Here is a 16990-nt window from a genome sequence, read left to right as displayed (position 1 = left end):
ATTCATTTATAAACAAACTAATTACGGAAGGACGGTTATCTGAGTAGGAAGTTTCAATTGTATAGTAGAACTTGTATCCTACCCTTCAAAGAGGAATGCGTGAATAAAATACTATGATTACCACCTACACTTTGGAAATAGATAGATCTCTCACGTCCGTATTATATGACTATGATTCGACTTATGTGTTTAGCTATACATTAAAATGTAGTTGCAGGGATCAAAAAAACCATTTTACAGAGGTAATTCGTAGCAGAGTTAGCACTTTATTAGTGTAAATATATTATAATGTATGTATATTGGAGAAGCCACAATTATTAACAATTATTATAACACCATCGTCAAACATCGTAGGGACGAATAGGGTGATCAAGCTCAAAGAAATATTTAGTACACCAATCACGTTTGTTGTCTTAGAACAATTTAGATATCTTCTCTTGACGTTAGCAAACGAAAACGAATGACAGTTCTTAGAACAGAGGCACCGCTTTTCAAGAAGGCTGGTTGGTAAATGTGAGGGCGTTTATGCGCAGGATAAATAGGCATATCGGCTAGGCTCTGTCATAACACGAAGTTAGCGGAGTTCCGACGATACCGCAATCGTGCCGCCATCTCTCGGGAATCGAGCTGCGTTTGGTTTAGCTACCAAACTAATGACCGTCTCCGTATATGTATTAAGATCGAAATGCTAATCTTACTTTGCTCATTAAAATTATATCCAAGAAAGAATTACCGGAGAAATGTTTTCCTAAACCGTTTTCCTAATTACACTCAGAGAGACCTTGGATTAAAAATAAATACACTTTCTGAGAAGATAAATGTTGTCGCTTGAATAAGGGGAATAAATGTTATGCACATATTTAAATGAATAGATCTTGTATTCGACCGTATTTTCATTAATTGTAAATCATGTATACTTTATATACAGTTATACATGTTTTAAGTAAGACTGACATTGTATAGTTTAGCTGAGTATATTGTGGGTAGCCACCATCGTAGAATTTAGGGCTGTGGTTTGGAGAACTGTCAATCTTACTGTAGCGTGAACGAGTTTAGGCGTATTCTATGCAAGAAATGTTTAAATAGTGTATTTATGTATTGACTCATTTGTCGATAGAGTTGAATTCTTAAAAATAGTGTCACGAATATTTTTAGAATTTTATGACTTAGGTTCTACGTCTGTCGAAAACAAAAAAATAAGTAAGTAAAGTAACAAAGAGCGAAATGTGAAAGGAAAAAAGCAGATTAATGTAATATTCATTAATAAAAACAGGCCTAAGATAAAAAAATATTTTTTCATGAATTTTAATACGCATCTGTCACCCTTTTCAAAAGGACCATGAGCGTCTGCCATGTATATTTGTGCCCTCAAGAAGAAAGTGTACTTACACCTATAATGTGTGCATAGCGAATTTGTTGAAAAATCGTGTCGATGGTCCAAACGTAAGCTGGGTCACGAAGGAGCTGTTTGTTTAGGTCTGTTGGTAAACTTGTATACTGATTTTATTATTTTCTATTTCCTCTCAAAACAAAAGCTAAATCTTGGTTCTTGGTAAGGGATGTCGGATAATTTTGGGTTACTTGAAAGGTTATTTATTATTATTAAAAGAAAATTAGTATACGATAGGAATATAGTCGCGGTCAAAGCAATATGTATTATGTGCAAAAAAAACCTTATAATTAGCACATAGTAGACATTTATTTGACAAAGAATATGTTTAGGTTTTTAAATAAAGCCGCAGTAATATACTTAGTCTGGCCATAAAAATTGTTACAATTAAAAATAAACAAAATATTACATTTGAATTTGGAATCTGTCATTTTTATATGATTGCTCATTGAGTTTTCTCATTTTGGTGACAATACATTGTACAATATTTTGCGATATTAAAATGGAGTGGGGTGATAAAGAGAACCGAATCGCTGTGATTGCATTACACAAAGTAGGTATGGAGCCAAATGCAATTCTTAAAACTCTCCATACGCTTGGTATTAGTAAAATGTTTGTGTACCGGGCTATTAATAGGTGCAATGAGACCTCTGTTTGTGACAGAAAAAGATCTGGCCGTCCACGTAGTGTTCGTACGAAAAAGGTGGTCAAAGCAGTAAGGGAAAGAATGCAAGGAAATCCTGTCCGAAAGCAAAAGATTTTATCTCGGGAGATGAAGATAGCAACTAGAACCATGTCGCGTATTTTAAAAGATGACTTAGGACTTACAGCCTATAAGAGACGTACTGGTCATTTCTTAACTGATAATTTAAAAGAGAATAGGGTGGTAAAATCGAAACAACTACTGAAGCGGTACGCAAAGGGAGGTCATAGAAAAAATTTGTTGACGGATGAGAAATTTTTTACAATTGAGCAACATTTTAACAAACAAAATGACCGTATTTATGTACGGCTTGCTCTAAACGCTATGGTAATTTGGAGTCCCTAAAACAATCCGTACGATTGGCAGTGAAAAATTTTCCCATGGAAAGAGTGCATGCTTCTATTGATAACTGGCCTCAACGTTTAAAGGACTGTATTGCAGCCAATGGAGACCACTTCGAATAAGCTTTTTATTTATGTATGTAATTTTATTTATATATTAAACTAACACACTGTAAAAGTAATAAATGTTATTCGCAATAGATGTTTTTTTTCCTTTGTCTCAGTATTTATGGCAAGACTAGGTATATACCTACCACATAAGAGGTATTAAATTACATAGAGTATTTAGACTATTCCCATGCTCTAACTTTTGAACAAATGTAACTAAACTTTCTATTGAACGTGGCTGGTTGAAGCCCGAGTGGTTAACGTTAGGACCAGTTAGTTTTTACTTTTGTCCCCGAAACTTTGAACATATGACTCTTTATTTTACGTAAAGCACGTGTACAATCGGCGTATTAAAATTTAAACTTTAATTTAGTAAATATTTTAGTCAGTGAGAGAATAAATTGAAGCATTTACGGTTTCATTTTTTATTTTTCATATTAGCTTTAGTCGAAGTCTAAATTACATAGCACAAAGGCTGTTCCACCGTTAAAGCTCGAACAAATGACCGCTTCAAGACATAAATAGGAAGGATGGTGATGACCCACCGGACTTAGATACTCCTTTTTTATTCTCCTTTTGGTCTTCTAATAATAATAATTATAACTCCCTGCCCCCATAAAATTTTAGTTTTGTTTCTAATCGTCTGTGTTGCCATATTCATTTATTTTACTCATGAACTACATATGAACTTGTTTACGAGCGTAATAAAACAACAACACAATCATTATAAATAATTTAAGGGTTTCATTTGATAATGAATTTTTTTTTTTTCTATTTTTCCACCTGCGGCCCCCCCTTAAAATTTGTCAAGCGCATTACGCATACGATACATTTTTTGTACAGCACCGTCAGTGACATTTCAGCCATTCTGCCCAAAATATTTACAAATTATAAAACCAAATCTTTCTCGCTTATAATTTTTTTTATTGGTAAAAACCGTATGAAAACCAGTAGTATGAAGTAAGCAGAGAATCAGACAAAAGAGGCAGACTGCCACTTTGTTTTATATTATTTAGATAACAACAAATACTATAGGATTAATAATAATAATACGGAGCTTCCTTGCGAAATCGAATCAGGAATGAGGAGATTCGGAGAAGAACCAAGATAACTAGCACAGTTGAAAGGATTGCAAGATTGAAGTGGCACCGGGTAGAGCACATCGCTCGTATAGCAGATGGCTTCCGAAAAATTCTTGAATAGCGACCGCGAACCGGAAAGCGAAGCGTACGCTGGCATCCCACGAGGTGGAACGCCGACCCGCTAAAAGTTGCGGGAATCTGCTGTGTATGCAACTTGTAGAGGGGCGAGCACGAATGACTATCGAAACAGTATTCGTATCGCTATCCAGAAAAAATATTCCTATACATTTTTTCTTTTTTTTTTCCTTACTTAAGCTGATAGCCTTGAGAGGCTATTTCAGCGTAACCTTAACTAGTAGGTGAGCTCACGGGGCTCAAACCTGACGACCCTAGCAAAAGTCGTGCTTCGCAGAATCTACCACCGTATCGGAAACGCGACCCACTGAGAAGATCCGGCGAGAAACTCAGTGGGTCATTTTTTGTGGATAGAATAGAATATACAGTCAAACCTGGGTAAGTGAGAACTGGATAAGTGAGAAAACTCTATATAAGTGAGAGTAATAGCCAGGACCCGTCATTTTAAGCTGCTAAAACCTCAATTAGAGAGAAACAGAAACCTCTGTAAGAGAGAGTCGTTTTTCCCTCATGGACCTCCGTAAGTGAGACTGCTACTTATCTATACCTCTATAAGCGACAGTCGAGCTTTATTTATTTATATTATTTAGGAGGAACAAATTACAAAACAAATAACAAATTTAACATCTGCTATTTTATGATTCATTCTTAACTTTTGTGGAACTAAATAACGTTGTTATTTTATCGCATTTTTTTCGAATGGACACGTGTGCCTGTGTGCCGTCCTGTTTGTCGGACCTACTCAGTTTATCGTTAATAAATTGCGAAGGAAAGTTCTGTTCTGCATCATGTCAAAACGGAAAATTAAAGTACTGTCATTATTAAGTGATAAACTTAAAATTGTGAATGCGTTTGAATCCGGAAAATCCCGAAATGAAATTCAGAGGGTGCATTAGCGAGAAATTCTGGTTAGTGAGAAACCTCTATAAGCGAGAATGAGATTGTGCTCCCTTGAACTCTCGCTTATCCAGGTTTGACTGTATACGATAAACAGCGCCCCTACCGTCCGTAAAAAGAATTAATTTCAGGAGCACGAATGAATTTACTTGCTGTCGTTTCGAAATCAAATCGTCACATTCTCGAAACTCGAAACTTATACTCATAATCGAGAGCACGAAAAATGTTTTGACGAACGTTAACGTAAAGGCTTGACTACCATCTAATGTAATTTAAACGGTCGTCTGGTGTAGTGGTAAGTGACATGATCACTACACAAGGGGGTCGCGGGTTCGAATCCCGCCAAGGGAAGATATTTGTATGATAAATATAAATGTCTTTTCCAGGGTTATGGATGTATATTAAATATATGTATGTGTATAATAAAAATCTTACATTTATATCCGTTATCTGGTACCTGTAACACAAGTTCTTTATGAACTTATCACGGGACCAGTTAACGTGGCGTGATTGTTAGTAAATATTTATTTATTTATTATTTATTTAATGTAATAATCCGTTTTCGTATCGAAGTGTCGATACATTTACATTATGAATTCGATATATTTTCGTGTTTGACGTACCTACTGGTTCGATTACTGTGGCCAGCTTTGGAGGAAACCTATCTCTCGCAGTCCACGTCCGTGGGCTGAAAAATAATAATAAAGAACTAATTACATTACATTATATTGGATTTGTTTTTAATTTTCCAGTCTTGGCTATAAAGCAAACGGTGCCGTAATCTTCATTAATAGCGATCTCTTTCCAACAACCTTTGTAGTAAGTACGCATAGGGGAAAGGTAACGTACAATGACTACTTGTACGTTTTTTTTTCTTCTATTGCTTAGGTGTGTGGACGAGCCCACCTGGTGTTAAGTGGTTACTGGAGCCCATAAACATCTACAACGTAAATGCGCCACCCACATTGAGATATAAGTTCTAAGGTCTCAAGTATAGTTACAACGGCTGCCCCGCCCTGCAAACCGAAACGCATTACTGCTTCACGGCAGAAATAGGCAGGTTGGTGGTAACCACCCGTGCGGACTCACAAGAGGTCCTACCAGCAGTAATTACGCAAATTATAATTTTGCGCGTTTCACTTTTATTACACGATGCTATTCCTTCACCGTGGAAGTCAATCGTGAACATTTATTGAGTACGTAATTCATTAGAAAAATTGGTACCCGCCTGGGATTCGAACACAGGTGCATCGCTCAACACGAATGCACCGGACGTCTTATCTCTTAGGCCACGACGACTTCAATGTTATTCCTTCACCGTGGAAGTCAATCGTGGACATTTGTTGAGTACGTATTTCATTAGGAAAGTACATTCTTGTTTGTTTTGTTTCAGATCGAGGGCGGGTGCGCGTGGTGCGCGTCGTAAGGGGATGCCCGTGCGCAAGGGGCTTCTCGCGCCCCAGAACACCTTCCTCGATACCATCGCAACTCGTTTCGATGGCACTCGTAAGTATTCCTTTATAGTCTTCATTTTCTTCCCACCTCAATTCCACTAGTGGATGCTGAACGACATCCATATCGTATATTATTTTCTTATCGTGAACCACGTTTTTGAAGGTCACAAGTTGTGTACGTGTATCATGGAATTTCTTACGTTGATATAGACAAATTTGAACTGGTCCCGTGATTAAATTACGACATAGTCATAGACTACGATACTCGGAGCGTCGTCATGATAATCGCCTTATCGTTGCCGCCGCTGACTACTCTCCGAATCCTGACCATGCAGGAGCCAGTCACCGTCGACACCCTAGGCACGTCCGTACTGATCCATCAGATCCAATAACCCTTGCATTAGACACCTTTAACTCTAACACTAGGAGTAGGGACCCCGGTAACCGTACTCGTCGAACTCGGCAAAGAGTTCGACATGCAGCCTAACCTAAACATCAGCCCGCTGAGTTTCTGGCCGGATCTTCTCAGTAGGTCGCGATTCCGATCCGGCAGTAGATTAATTCGCGAAGCTAATCTTGAGTTGCTAGGTCTCCTTTGGAGGCGCTCGGGTAGCTGTTAGCAAATCCCACCCCTCCTGGCTGAGCCCTTGCTCGCCCACCTGTCCTGGTAAAACTGGAAAGGTTTCCGGGCCACCAGTAATCTCTCAAACATAAAAAAAAACTCGGAGCGTCTTATCTATTAAGCCATAAATGCTTTAATTTTAAGTAATTGTACAATAAATTCAAGGATAATCTATGCCCATGTCTCGAGGTGTAGATCCTAGCAAATGATTACAATGTAAGATATATGTTCGCTTACGCGGAACTGCTTATGATAAATCGCTGAGTTCAACCACGGCGCGTTTCAAGGCAAATATTTATGATGTAAAATCCCGCACAGACATGAGCTCCTCCTCCTGTATAGAACCTTAGGCGGATTTTCCTGACTTAAAAATGTCTTTGTTCAAACGTGGTCTGAAACCAATTCTAAGTGACTTGCTGTAATGCTACCTACTCACCATCGAAAGGTCCGTAAGCTCGTATGCATTGGATAAGAACAGGGAAATCGTGTAACTTCATCAATCAGTAAATTTGATAGGAACATTAGCGAATACTGCTTACTGGTGGTAGGACCTCTTGTGAGTCCGCGCGGGTAGGTACCACCGTCCTGCCTATTTCTGCCGTGAAGCAGTAATGCGTTTCGGTTTGAAGGGTGGGGCAGCCGTTGTAACTATACTGAGATCTTAGAACTTATATCTCAGGGTGGGTGGCGCATTTACGTTGTAGATGTCCATGGGCTCCAGTAACCACTTAACACCAGGTGGGCTGTGAGCTCGTCCACCCATCTAAAAAAAAAAAAGCGCTAATACGAACAAATGATAGGAAAATACGTACGATAAGTAAGAAATATTACTTATTTAAGATCACCAGACCAGAAAATAATCAACAAACGCCTCGTTCTAAAAATTTGCTAAATTGAATCTTAGTTTGAGCTCATTCGGTTATTTTTCACTTTACAGAAACGAGTACACGCGTTTTCTTTTGAATTTTGTCCTATTTAAAAAAAAACAACTTTCTACTTCTACTTGAATTCGCGTCGGTTCTTTCATTAGACTCATTTTATGTGCAAATAGAGTAATCGGATTTTACGTTCAGTACTCAGATAGTATTATAGTATCAGTTATCAGTATCAGATAGTACTTAGGACTTCGTTAATGCTCGCTAAGTAGGCACAACTAGTGTGTAATAAAAAGCACATTACAAATAAAACTTAAATAAATAAACCTTATATAAAATAATAAGCGTTTCAAATTTAATAATCTATACTAATATTATAAAGAGGAAAGATTTGTTTGTTTGTTTGTTTCGAATAGGCTCCGAAACTACTGGACCGATTTGAAAAAATCTTTTTCCATTAGAAGCCGACATTGTCCCTGATGAACATAGGCTACTTTTTTTATTTTTTTTTATTTATTTTTTTGGTTTCATGTGTGTTTTAATGTTTCCGAAGCGAAGCGAGGGCGGGTCGCTAGTCAAATACTAAAACAGTTAACAATGAAATCGTTTGTATTTGGTATTTTTAAAATACAGCAAAATCATTGTTTACGAAGCCGTGTAAAGTGAAAGAGTTCTCCAAAATAATTCTCGTTAGGTTTATTTAAAGCTTTTCATATTTCGTATAAGCCTTATGATACCGTGTACATTGTACGCCAACGTAATTTAGAAGATTTTCTACTGGAAGACTTATTTTGCTTCTCGTTATTATGAACGTGAGCTTGGAGAAACCCAACAATATGAATTACAACGCGAGTAGAATGAGGTTTTCTTTCACAATAAAATAATATCAGAAGGTTTCTTAAAATTAAGTTGAATTAATGATTTTGGACCTTTTTGGATGTGATTGAAGAAAACCTGTTAAGTTTTAATCTCAAATTTATTCATTTCATAATTAATGCCGACTCGAATCTTACATTTTATATTATCTCGAATACATTTGCTACACCATGAAAATCGAAAGATCTAGAACCTTCGCATAATGCATTATCATTTATTTTACATAATAAACTTCCAACAAAACATTGTAATTTTTTATAAACATATAATGTAAACGTATTACAGCTTCGTTATCGACTCACGCCGATTAAGGAATTAATAAGTTAACGGTCTCATAAAGCTTGCAACACCGGCGAAGGCATTAAATTAATTTCTTTCATAGATTAAAAGAGCGTGAATTCCTCTATTACACGAGGCGATCGTTATTGATAATCCGTCTAAATAAACGAGAAAGCATTTTTATGAAGAAGGTATAAAAACTCATAAAAGCGAAAGCATTGAAGCGAGATGCCGCGGACGCTATTCAAAGTGTAATCATAACCTTTTTGTGTGAACCTTTACGGATCTGTTGAAAGCAAAGGATTAATGTTGAAAAAACAGGACGCGTTAGCGCAAGTGGATTACAGATTCATAAACGGGGAAAGCTTGTCTTTTCCTCAATTTTATCAAAAAAGAAATTGAAACAGAATTCACCGTTTAAAAAGCATAATATGTTTTTCTTCTTCATTTATTTGGACGTTTGGTGTTGACCTAGACACCCTACCTAGTCTTACAGACCTAGCAGCAACCCATCTTAAGGATTCACCTAAGAATGGACAATAGCGTTCTTTGAGTAATACCAGAATATACCAGTATATTCCAGTCGCCAATCGTGAGTGGTGGTACTCACTATGTTTTGGCTATGGAAGGGTCTTGAGCTTTACAGGTTTAAAAACGAATTAAGAACATTGAATATAGATTTACCCTTTTATTACAATGTTATGGATTGTTCAAATATAAATAGATACATTAATTACATGGTCTAAAAGCAGGTAAAGCGGGTAAACATATAACGGATAGTTTTTTTCAATACCTTAACTTAAACTTTTGCGAAAACAAAGGAAAAATCTTTAAATTAACCGTATTGTTTATTCAATAGTTTAATTTTGGGTGTTCTTAACAGCATACTATTACGTAGCTTTAATGATTACAAGCATTAACGTGACGTGCGTTTCCTTCTTGAAGTAGTTTGATTGCACATAATATTCAGTGGCCAATTGGCGCCAGTTTCGATTAACTGTCGGTTATTTCTGTTATATTTCTGTACTGCATACCGGCGCATTGACCGAACCGACTCAGTAAAATTAGCCGAGATTCGCGAACGTGCACTAAGCCACAGTCGTGGCCGCATTCGTTTAAATCTAATTATATCTTCAACAGATAATAATAATGTCCTCAATAAAAATAAATCAATTAAATTATCTATATATAAAAATGAATTGCTGTTCATTAGTCTCGCTAAAACTCGAGAATAGCTGGACCGATTTGGCTAATTTTGGTCTTGAATTATTCGTGGAAGTCCAGAGAAGGTTTAAAAGGTAGATAAATATGAAAATGCTCGGAATTAAATAAAAATGACACTTTTTTTCCTTTGATGTATCTCCCGTCAGATGGATTCTTTTTGTTTGTTTTAAGTTTATTTTATACAAAAGTTTAGGTATTTTATTTATCGATTGAGGCACTACGAAGTCTGCCGGGTCAGCTAGTACTGAATAAATATTGTTGAAACGTACACAAGTAGAGGTAATTGACAGATGTATGTCTTTTGTGAAATCAATATCTGATCTTACGAAGTCGGCTTTGTCGTAATTGTTGACCTCTATTATGCGAAGATTACAGCCTATCAAGGTATTAATCGCGAAGTTACGATTTGATCTTCACATAATTGGAAGAACAGAGAAGGATATTCTCAAAAGCCCTTTAAATCTTTGAAATCAAGAAAGTACTTCCGTCAAAATTAAATTTAATTATCGAGTTATTCAATGGCGTAATCCGTAAAACGTCAATGTCAAGTCAGTTATTAGCTACTTTGAGAACTTTATCTCGTTATAGGAAGCAAGTAAGTTAGGTTGAATGTCAAATTATATAAGGAATTGTCCACAAAAGAACAATGTGCTGTTGTAACCTTGTTATTAAATCTCGTTTTGACTTTCGTTTCCGTTACAGAGATATCGTCGTGTTAAAAATAACGTTGAAATCCGTTTGTGATGCTAAATCGATGCAAAGGTACTCAATGATCTCGAGTACCGAATATCTAAATTGATGCTGCTGTTTGAATGCGCTCACAAAACAGATAATTCCAAAAGTCGTCGTGGCCTAACGGATAAGACGTCCGGTGCATTCGTGTTGAGCGATGCACCGATCTCGAATCTCAGGCGGGTACCAATTTTTCTAATGAAATACGTACTCAACAAATGTTCACGATTGATTTCCACGGTGAAGGAATAACATCGTGTAATAAAAACGGAACCCGCAAAATTATAATTTGCGTAATTACTGGTGGTAGGACCTCTTGTGAGTCCGCGCGGGTGGGTACCACCACCCTGCCTATTTCTGCCGTGAAGCAGTAATGCGTTTCGGTTTGAAGGGTGGGGCAGCCGTTGTAACTATACGTGAGACCTTAGAACTTATATCTCAAGGTGGGTGGCGCATTTACGTTGTGGATGTCTATGGGCTCCAGTAACCACTTCACACCAGGTTGGCTGTGAGCTCGTCCAACAATCTAAGCAATAAAAAAAATAAAAAAATCCGTGAAGCCCCAAATCTCATCAACGTACTGTAGAAAATTTTGCTGTTGCCGTAAAAATATATGAAACAAGAATACCACTGTTAAGGCTTCAATGAACTACTATTTAAATTAGAATAGTCGATAAACATCAATCAATATTTTATGAACAATAATTCGATTTGTTGCTACGATAAAAAAGGTCTGTATCAAGTGAACCCCATCAACCGAAGTGTAAACGCGGTTTATATTCAGCTCGTGTGAATTGGAAATGAAAAAATCTCATACTCGGGTTTTCGAGGACGACCGCTAAGAAATTGCTATCGTCGACGGAAAATGCTGTTCATATGACTTGACGTACTTTGTCCGACACCAGGGGAATGTTTCTTTATGCCTCACACTATGATAATTGTGTATTTACTGTAATAGCTTTAGATTATATAACGTAATGTTCTAAAAATATTTGTAGGTACATTGCAACGAACCATAAAAGCTAAAACACTGTAATTCGGTTTAATGTACCTGCGTAAACGACATGATATATTTTACATCATGCGAGGTAAATGTGAACGCCTTATGCTATTTACAAAAATTGTGTTTTCATGGATTATAAGCTTAAAAATAATAAGCACTTAAAAATATATACTACCGTCTCAATAGGAACGCAGAGAATAAATCTAATTCTAATAAAGAAGTATTTGTATTTATGGATTTAATTATCGTTATTTTCTCTTTTTTGTGGATATTCTATATTTTAATCAATCAATCAATCAATAGATGTATCTAGCATTCATGTAATGGTATTTGAAGGCTCCGGCTATACAAGATCGTGCGGAACGAGAACGATCCTGCCAATTAAAATCCTACTATTATTTACACGTCTAAAGCCATCGTCAAGGCCAAAAATGAAGTCATCGTGGCCTAAGGGATAAGACGTCCGGTGCATTCGTGTTGAGCGATGCACCAGTGTTCGAATCCCGCAGGCGGGTACCAATTTTTCTAATGAAATACGTACTCAACACATGTTCACGATTGACTTCCACGTAATTACTGGTGGTAGGACCTCTTGTGAGTCCGCGCGAGTACCACCGCCCTGCCTATTTCTGCCGTGAAGCAGTAATGCGTTTCGGTTTGAAGGGTGGGGCAGCCGTCGTAACTATACTTGAGACCTTAGAACTTATATCTCAAGGTGGGTGGCGCACTTACGTCGTAGATGTCTATGGGTTCCAGTAACCACTTAACATCAGGTGGGCTGTGAGCTCGTTCACCTACCTAAGCAATAAAAAATAAAAATAAAAAGCAATTTATAAATATAGTTATATGATAATATAATATTGTAATACAACTTAATACTGATTTACTTACGTAATCGAAATAATCGTGGTCTTTTAACGATTTGAGATAAAAGCTAAATATTCATTAAGCTGAAGGATCAATTACGTAGCGACTGCTTTCGAATTAGAATATGAGAATCTTTACGTGAACTTGAATATACAAGTTAATGTATTTTCATGATAGACGAAATAACAAAGACTTTTCTTTCCAACAAGATCAGTAGGTACTGATTGACTGATGAATAAATTGAGCAATTTAAGTTACATAAAAACTTTGTCATTTGTGAATTTATGTTTTTATTCATACAGTCGTGTTTTCTTGAATACTTATTTTTTCTCGGTGTACCATATATCATATACATTTAGAAAAAAAAAAAAAAAAAAACTGAAAGAAAACATCGCTAGGTGTTTCTCTTGTTATGTTTCCAAAAGTACCTTAAAAAATTCATCTATGATATATAAAAATAAAGAAATATATACAACAATTGCTAACAGATCGCTGGAGGTACCTTTTCTCTTTTCATATTTGAAATATTGTCGAACGAACAAATCTATTACTAGTAGTATTAGATTCAAAGGCTATAAGGTACGTTTGACCTCTTGCTCGACAGCGTAAGTTTTATCAACGTATCATTTTCGTTATTAAAAACATCAAACGGTAGAAACTGACAAAATAAGATATTCATTAAAATAAATGTATACTCGAAATATACCTTCGAATTTATCTATATAGCGGTTTTATAATATATATGATGAAAAATCGTTTTAACAAAACCTTAGATTTTGACAAAACAACGCACGTCAGCAAATTTAATTAACGCAGGCATAATATTATTAAATGTGACTTAATAAACACTAACCGAACGTGTTCCACTTCAAGTAATATATGAATCTCGAATGTTCCGAAATCGTTTTGCGATACAAACAATTTTAATTAAAGGACCGTGTTGAGCAAAGAAAAGTTAATTTCAAGTTCGACGTTGATTTCCAGGCAGCGTAAACAATCTATCAGTGGAGAATAATTTATGCAAACTTTATTTTAAGCTGGAGTATCGTAGCCGCAGCACGCTCGCCCTGGCCTCCTTTCCGCCTTTACCAGAATCCAGACATTTCATCTAATTCCGTTCGAAGTCAAAACAATAGATCGTTATACAGAAACCCAGATTATCTTGCCAAACCACACAAGTAATTTTAATGCGTTGTTAGAATGTTCGCATTTAAAAATTGGCTTCCTTAAAAATATTGATTAATGAGTATGAGTATCATCATTTTCTAAAGTTTTTTGTTGTTGTAAGGACAACAAATTACTATTTTAGTTATCAATTAATGATCTTAAAAATAAACTGAATATAATGGGATTTTTTCTTTCCGGCAACATGTTCGTTGAGTTATTTGTATAGCGAACTTGAACGCTGACGTAATTTTATGAAATAGGGCACTGACAAATTTTAGTAAAATTAGCGATCAATAGTTTATCTATGAAGATATTTCAATTTTGGTTTCATTAAACGACTTATTGATGAAGGAATAAAATACAGTCAACGCTCAGTTTACCGATCCTAAGTTTTCATGTTAATTTCAGTGCTAAAAATCATAGTCATTAGCGACATAATGACAGCATGACACATTATACATTTTATTATATGGTACATTTTTTTATTTAGGTAACGGAGAGACGTCTCTCGTTAACTTCCCTTGAACCTGTGCCCACGTCATCAATCTTCTTTTTTTGCGAAAATCAAAATGTACGCTTTCACAGCAACCCACAAACACGCCCATAAATTAATGTTATTATTCTTTTGCGTTGACACGACAAAGAAACTTTCTGGCATTTTCCTTCCGATCTAAACTTTCTACTTTTGTACTCCTTTTAGTGTTGTTTTTATTTATTTCTAAGTTATTAGGGAAGTTAGTGAAAAATGTCAGTGTTGTTTGTGAATGTACAATAAATACGGGAGACTTTTATTTTTATTCATAGAGTTAGAATTAGAACTAAAAGCGTAATTGAATTCACTGCTCTGTGAAGGACTACGTTTCTGATATAAAACGAACAACGCTAATTTAGTATTGGTAATAAAACAGGCGGTACCGTCGCACTGTGACACTATTCTATATATACTATCTATTTTTTTTCTTTTTCTTGTTCCTGCTCTCCCAAGAAAATATCACTAAAGCAATGATACGGTTCATTTTACAGGAATAATAGTAATTATTCAAATTGATTCATTTAAAACTATGAGTTAATTTTATGTCATGAATTTGTACTAAATAAAAATAAACAAAAAACCGCAGACAAATTTGTTGGATTTGAATTTATTTCAAAATGTTATAATATGTAGTTTAGTCAAAATGGAAATGTGGACTATTATGTAATTGGTAAAATTGTTAAAAGCATTTTTGCCAACCATTTAATCGAATACATCAGCTGCTCGCGACAACAATGTGTTAGAGAGCTCTTAGATTTTACACCTGGCCGCGTTTATAATATTCGTCTCATTCTCGAACGGTCATTCATTGTCAGGCCTTTGAATATGACGTGACTTGCCTGGAATTTTCTCTAATCTTTCTTTTTAAGACACGAGCTGACTGATTTTTCTTTGGTCTTTCTTTTACGCTCTTCTTAAGGTGCTGACTGCGCATGAAGTTAAAATATGCAGTATTTTTATCACATCAATATTCCGCACGTAGTTATGTCTACATTAATTATACAGTATATCGCGTGGCTGGAAATGTGATATGAAAGGTGACCTAAAGGTATCCGTCCCGGGATTGTCGACATGTCGTATTTCGTTAAAATCGGTTCAGTATTTTGAACGAAAAAAATATTTAAACTATCGTGGTAAGAGTATTCATTTAAGAAAATTTTAAAAGTGAATTCCAAAAATATTTAAATGACAATAACTGTTTTGCCGCTTTCGTTTATAATGAAACAAAGCTTATATTCTTTCTTTGTGTACCTGCGAATTTTTTATGAGAATCTGTTCCGCAACTCTGGAGATGTGCGCAAACAAACAAACCCCTTTCTATATTAATTACTTTTTTCAATGTACATAGACACCGGTTACTGCCGATTTATTATTGTATTGATATATTTCAATTTTTAGATCTACGCGATGAAATTAGAACTATCAATAAGTAGTAATTGTAGATAACTTTGTCACTTAAACAACTCATTAAATCAACATTATTGAATGTGGATAAAGAACACGTTTTGCGTTTAAGTTTAATTCTTGTAATGTGAAATCTTTTTTTTCATATAAAAGCTATGACATCTCAAATCGAATATACCACAAAAGAACTCTAAACTTTAAGAAATGGCTCATAGAGAAAGCTGTAAGTCTGATATGTGAAATAAAAATAAATTAATGTAGATGCTTCTAGTGATCCATAAATTGTGACTCTTATAGAGTCAAATAATATTAATTAAGCATATGCGGCTAGTGATGCATAATTACAAATAAAATAGTCAAATAATGAAAAATATGTATCTGAAGTCACCGCCATTAAGCTTCCTGCCACGTAACCGGTATTGTGAGAGCTCCCACTACACACCTACCAATTTTTCTAATAAAATAATAGGAGTTAAAGTATGAAATTGCCGTTTTATTGTAAAAGGTACTTCGAATTGACATAGAACCTTCATGGTTTGAGATTTTCGAGTGAAACTTTTTTCGAATGGTAGCTATGAGGTTGTTCTTTTAAAAAATGTGCAATATTCGACTATCACCTTTCAGTTGTTTTTTTTTATTCAGTTTAGGCAAGAAATATGGATACTTCGAAAATTCGAGTGACTTTGAATACGAGTTCCGACGCGGAACTAACGCTACAGAAACAGCTCTCAACATCAATGTTGCGTTTGCAGAGAGGACTGCTAATATGTATATAAATAATGCTATATTCAATAAAAAAGGTGGATAGGCAATAATTATACGGCAAATAGGTGATTTGCCGATAATCGTTCGTTTGTGACATACTAACCACACTGCCGCGAAACAAAATTGCTCAACGTCAATCAGAAATAAATAACGTGAAGATTTACAAGATTAATAAATTATTATAATAGGTAATAAGGTAATAACGTTAGCTTAAAAAAATACTGCAGCTAATTTTGATACTTTTAAGTTAAATTTCATTTCAACAAAAATATTTCGTTTTAATCATATTATATGCTTTGGCCGGTAAAGTAATAATCGAATATAGGAAGCAACCCTAGATATCTAGACGTAGCGTTCATTAGTAAATTATTAAGTATTTCTACGTAGAATAAATAAAGTAATCAGGAACAGTAATTGAACTCGGAGAAGCAGAACAATCTGTGAATGAAAACCATCTAACATCCAATAGGTATAACATACATTTGTTAACATAGCATTATTATTTGCTCAGTGGATGTTTGCTTAGGACTCATA

At 35.4% G+C, this 16990-nt stretch overlaps 1 protein-coding gene across 4 annotated transcripts in view; it reads left to right on the top strand.

Moving 5' to 3' along the window:
- LOC114251014 (voltage-gated delayed rectifier potassium channel KCNH8) overlaps nucleotides 1–16990 on the top strand; it is a 91309-nt gene that overhangs the window by 51417 nt on the left and 22902 nt on the right. For all 4 annotated transcript variants that reach the window (XM_089730653.1, XM_089730654.1, XM_028185159.2 and 1 more), the window contains exon 3: nucleotides 6050–6162. In XM_089730653.1, the coding sequence (XP_089586779.1) occupies nucleotides 6087–6162 (76 nt within the window). In that variant the 5' untranslated portion in view covers nucleotides 6050–6086. The remainder of the gene's footprint in view (nucleotides 1–6049; nucleotides 6163–16990) is intronic.

This window comes from Bombyx mandarina, chromosome 10 (assembly GCF_030267445.1).
Source record: "Bombyx mandarina strain Sakado chromosome 10, ASM3026744v2".
Taxonomy (NCBI): Eukaryota; Metazoa; Arthropoda; class Insecta; order Lepidoptera; family Bombycidae; genus Bombyx; species Bombyx mandarina.
The sequence above is the reverse complement of the archived record's forward strand: the minus strand, read 5'-3'. Positions and strand labels throughout refer to the sequence as shown.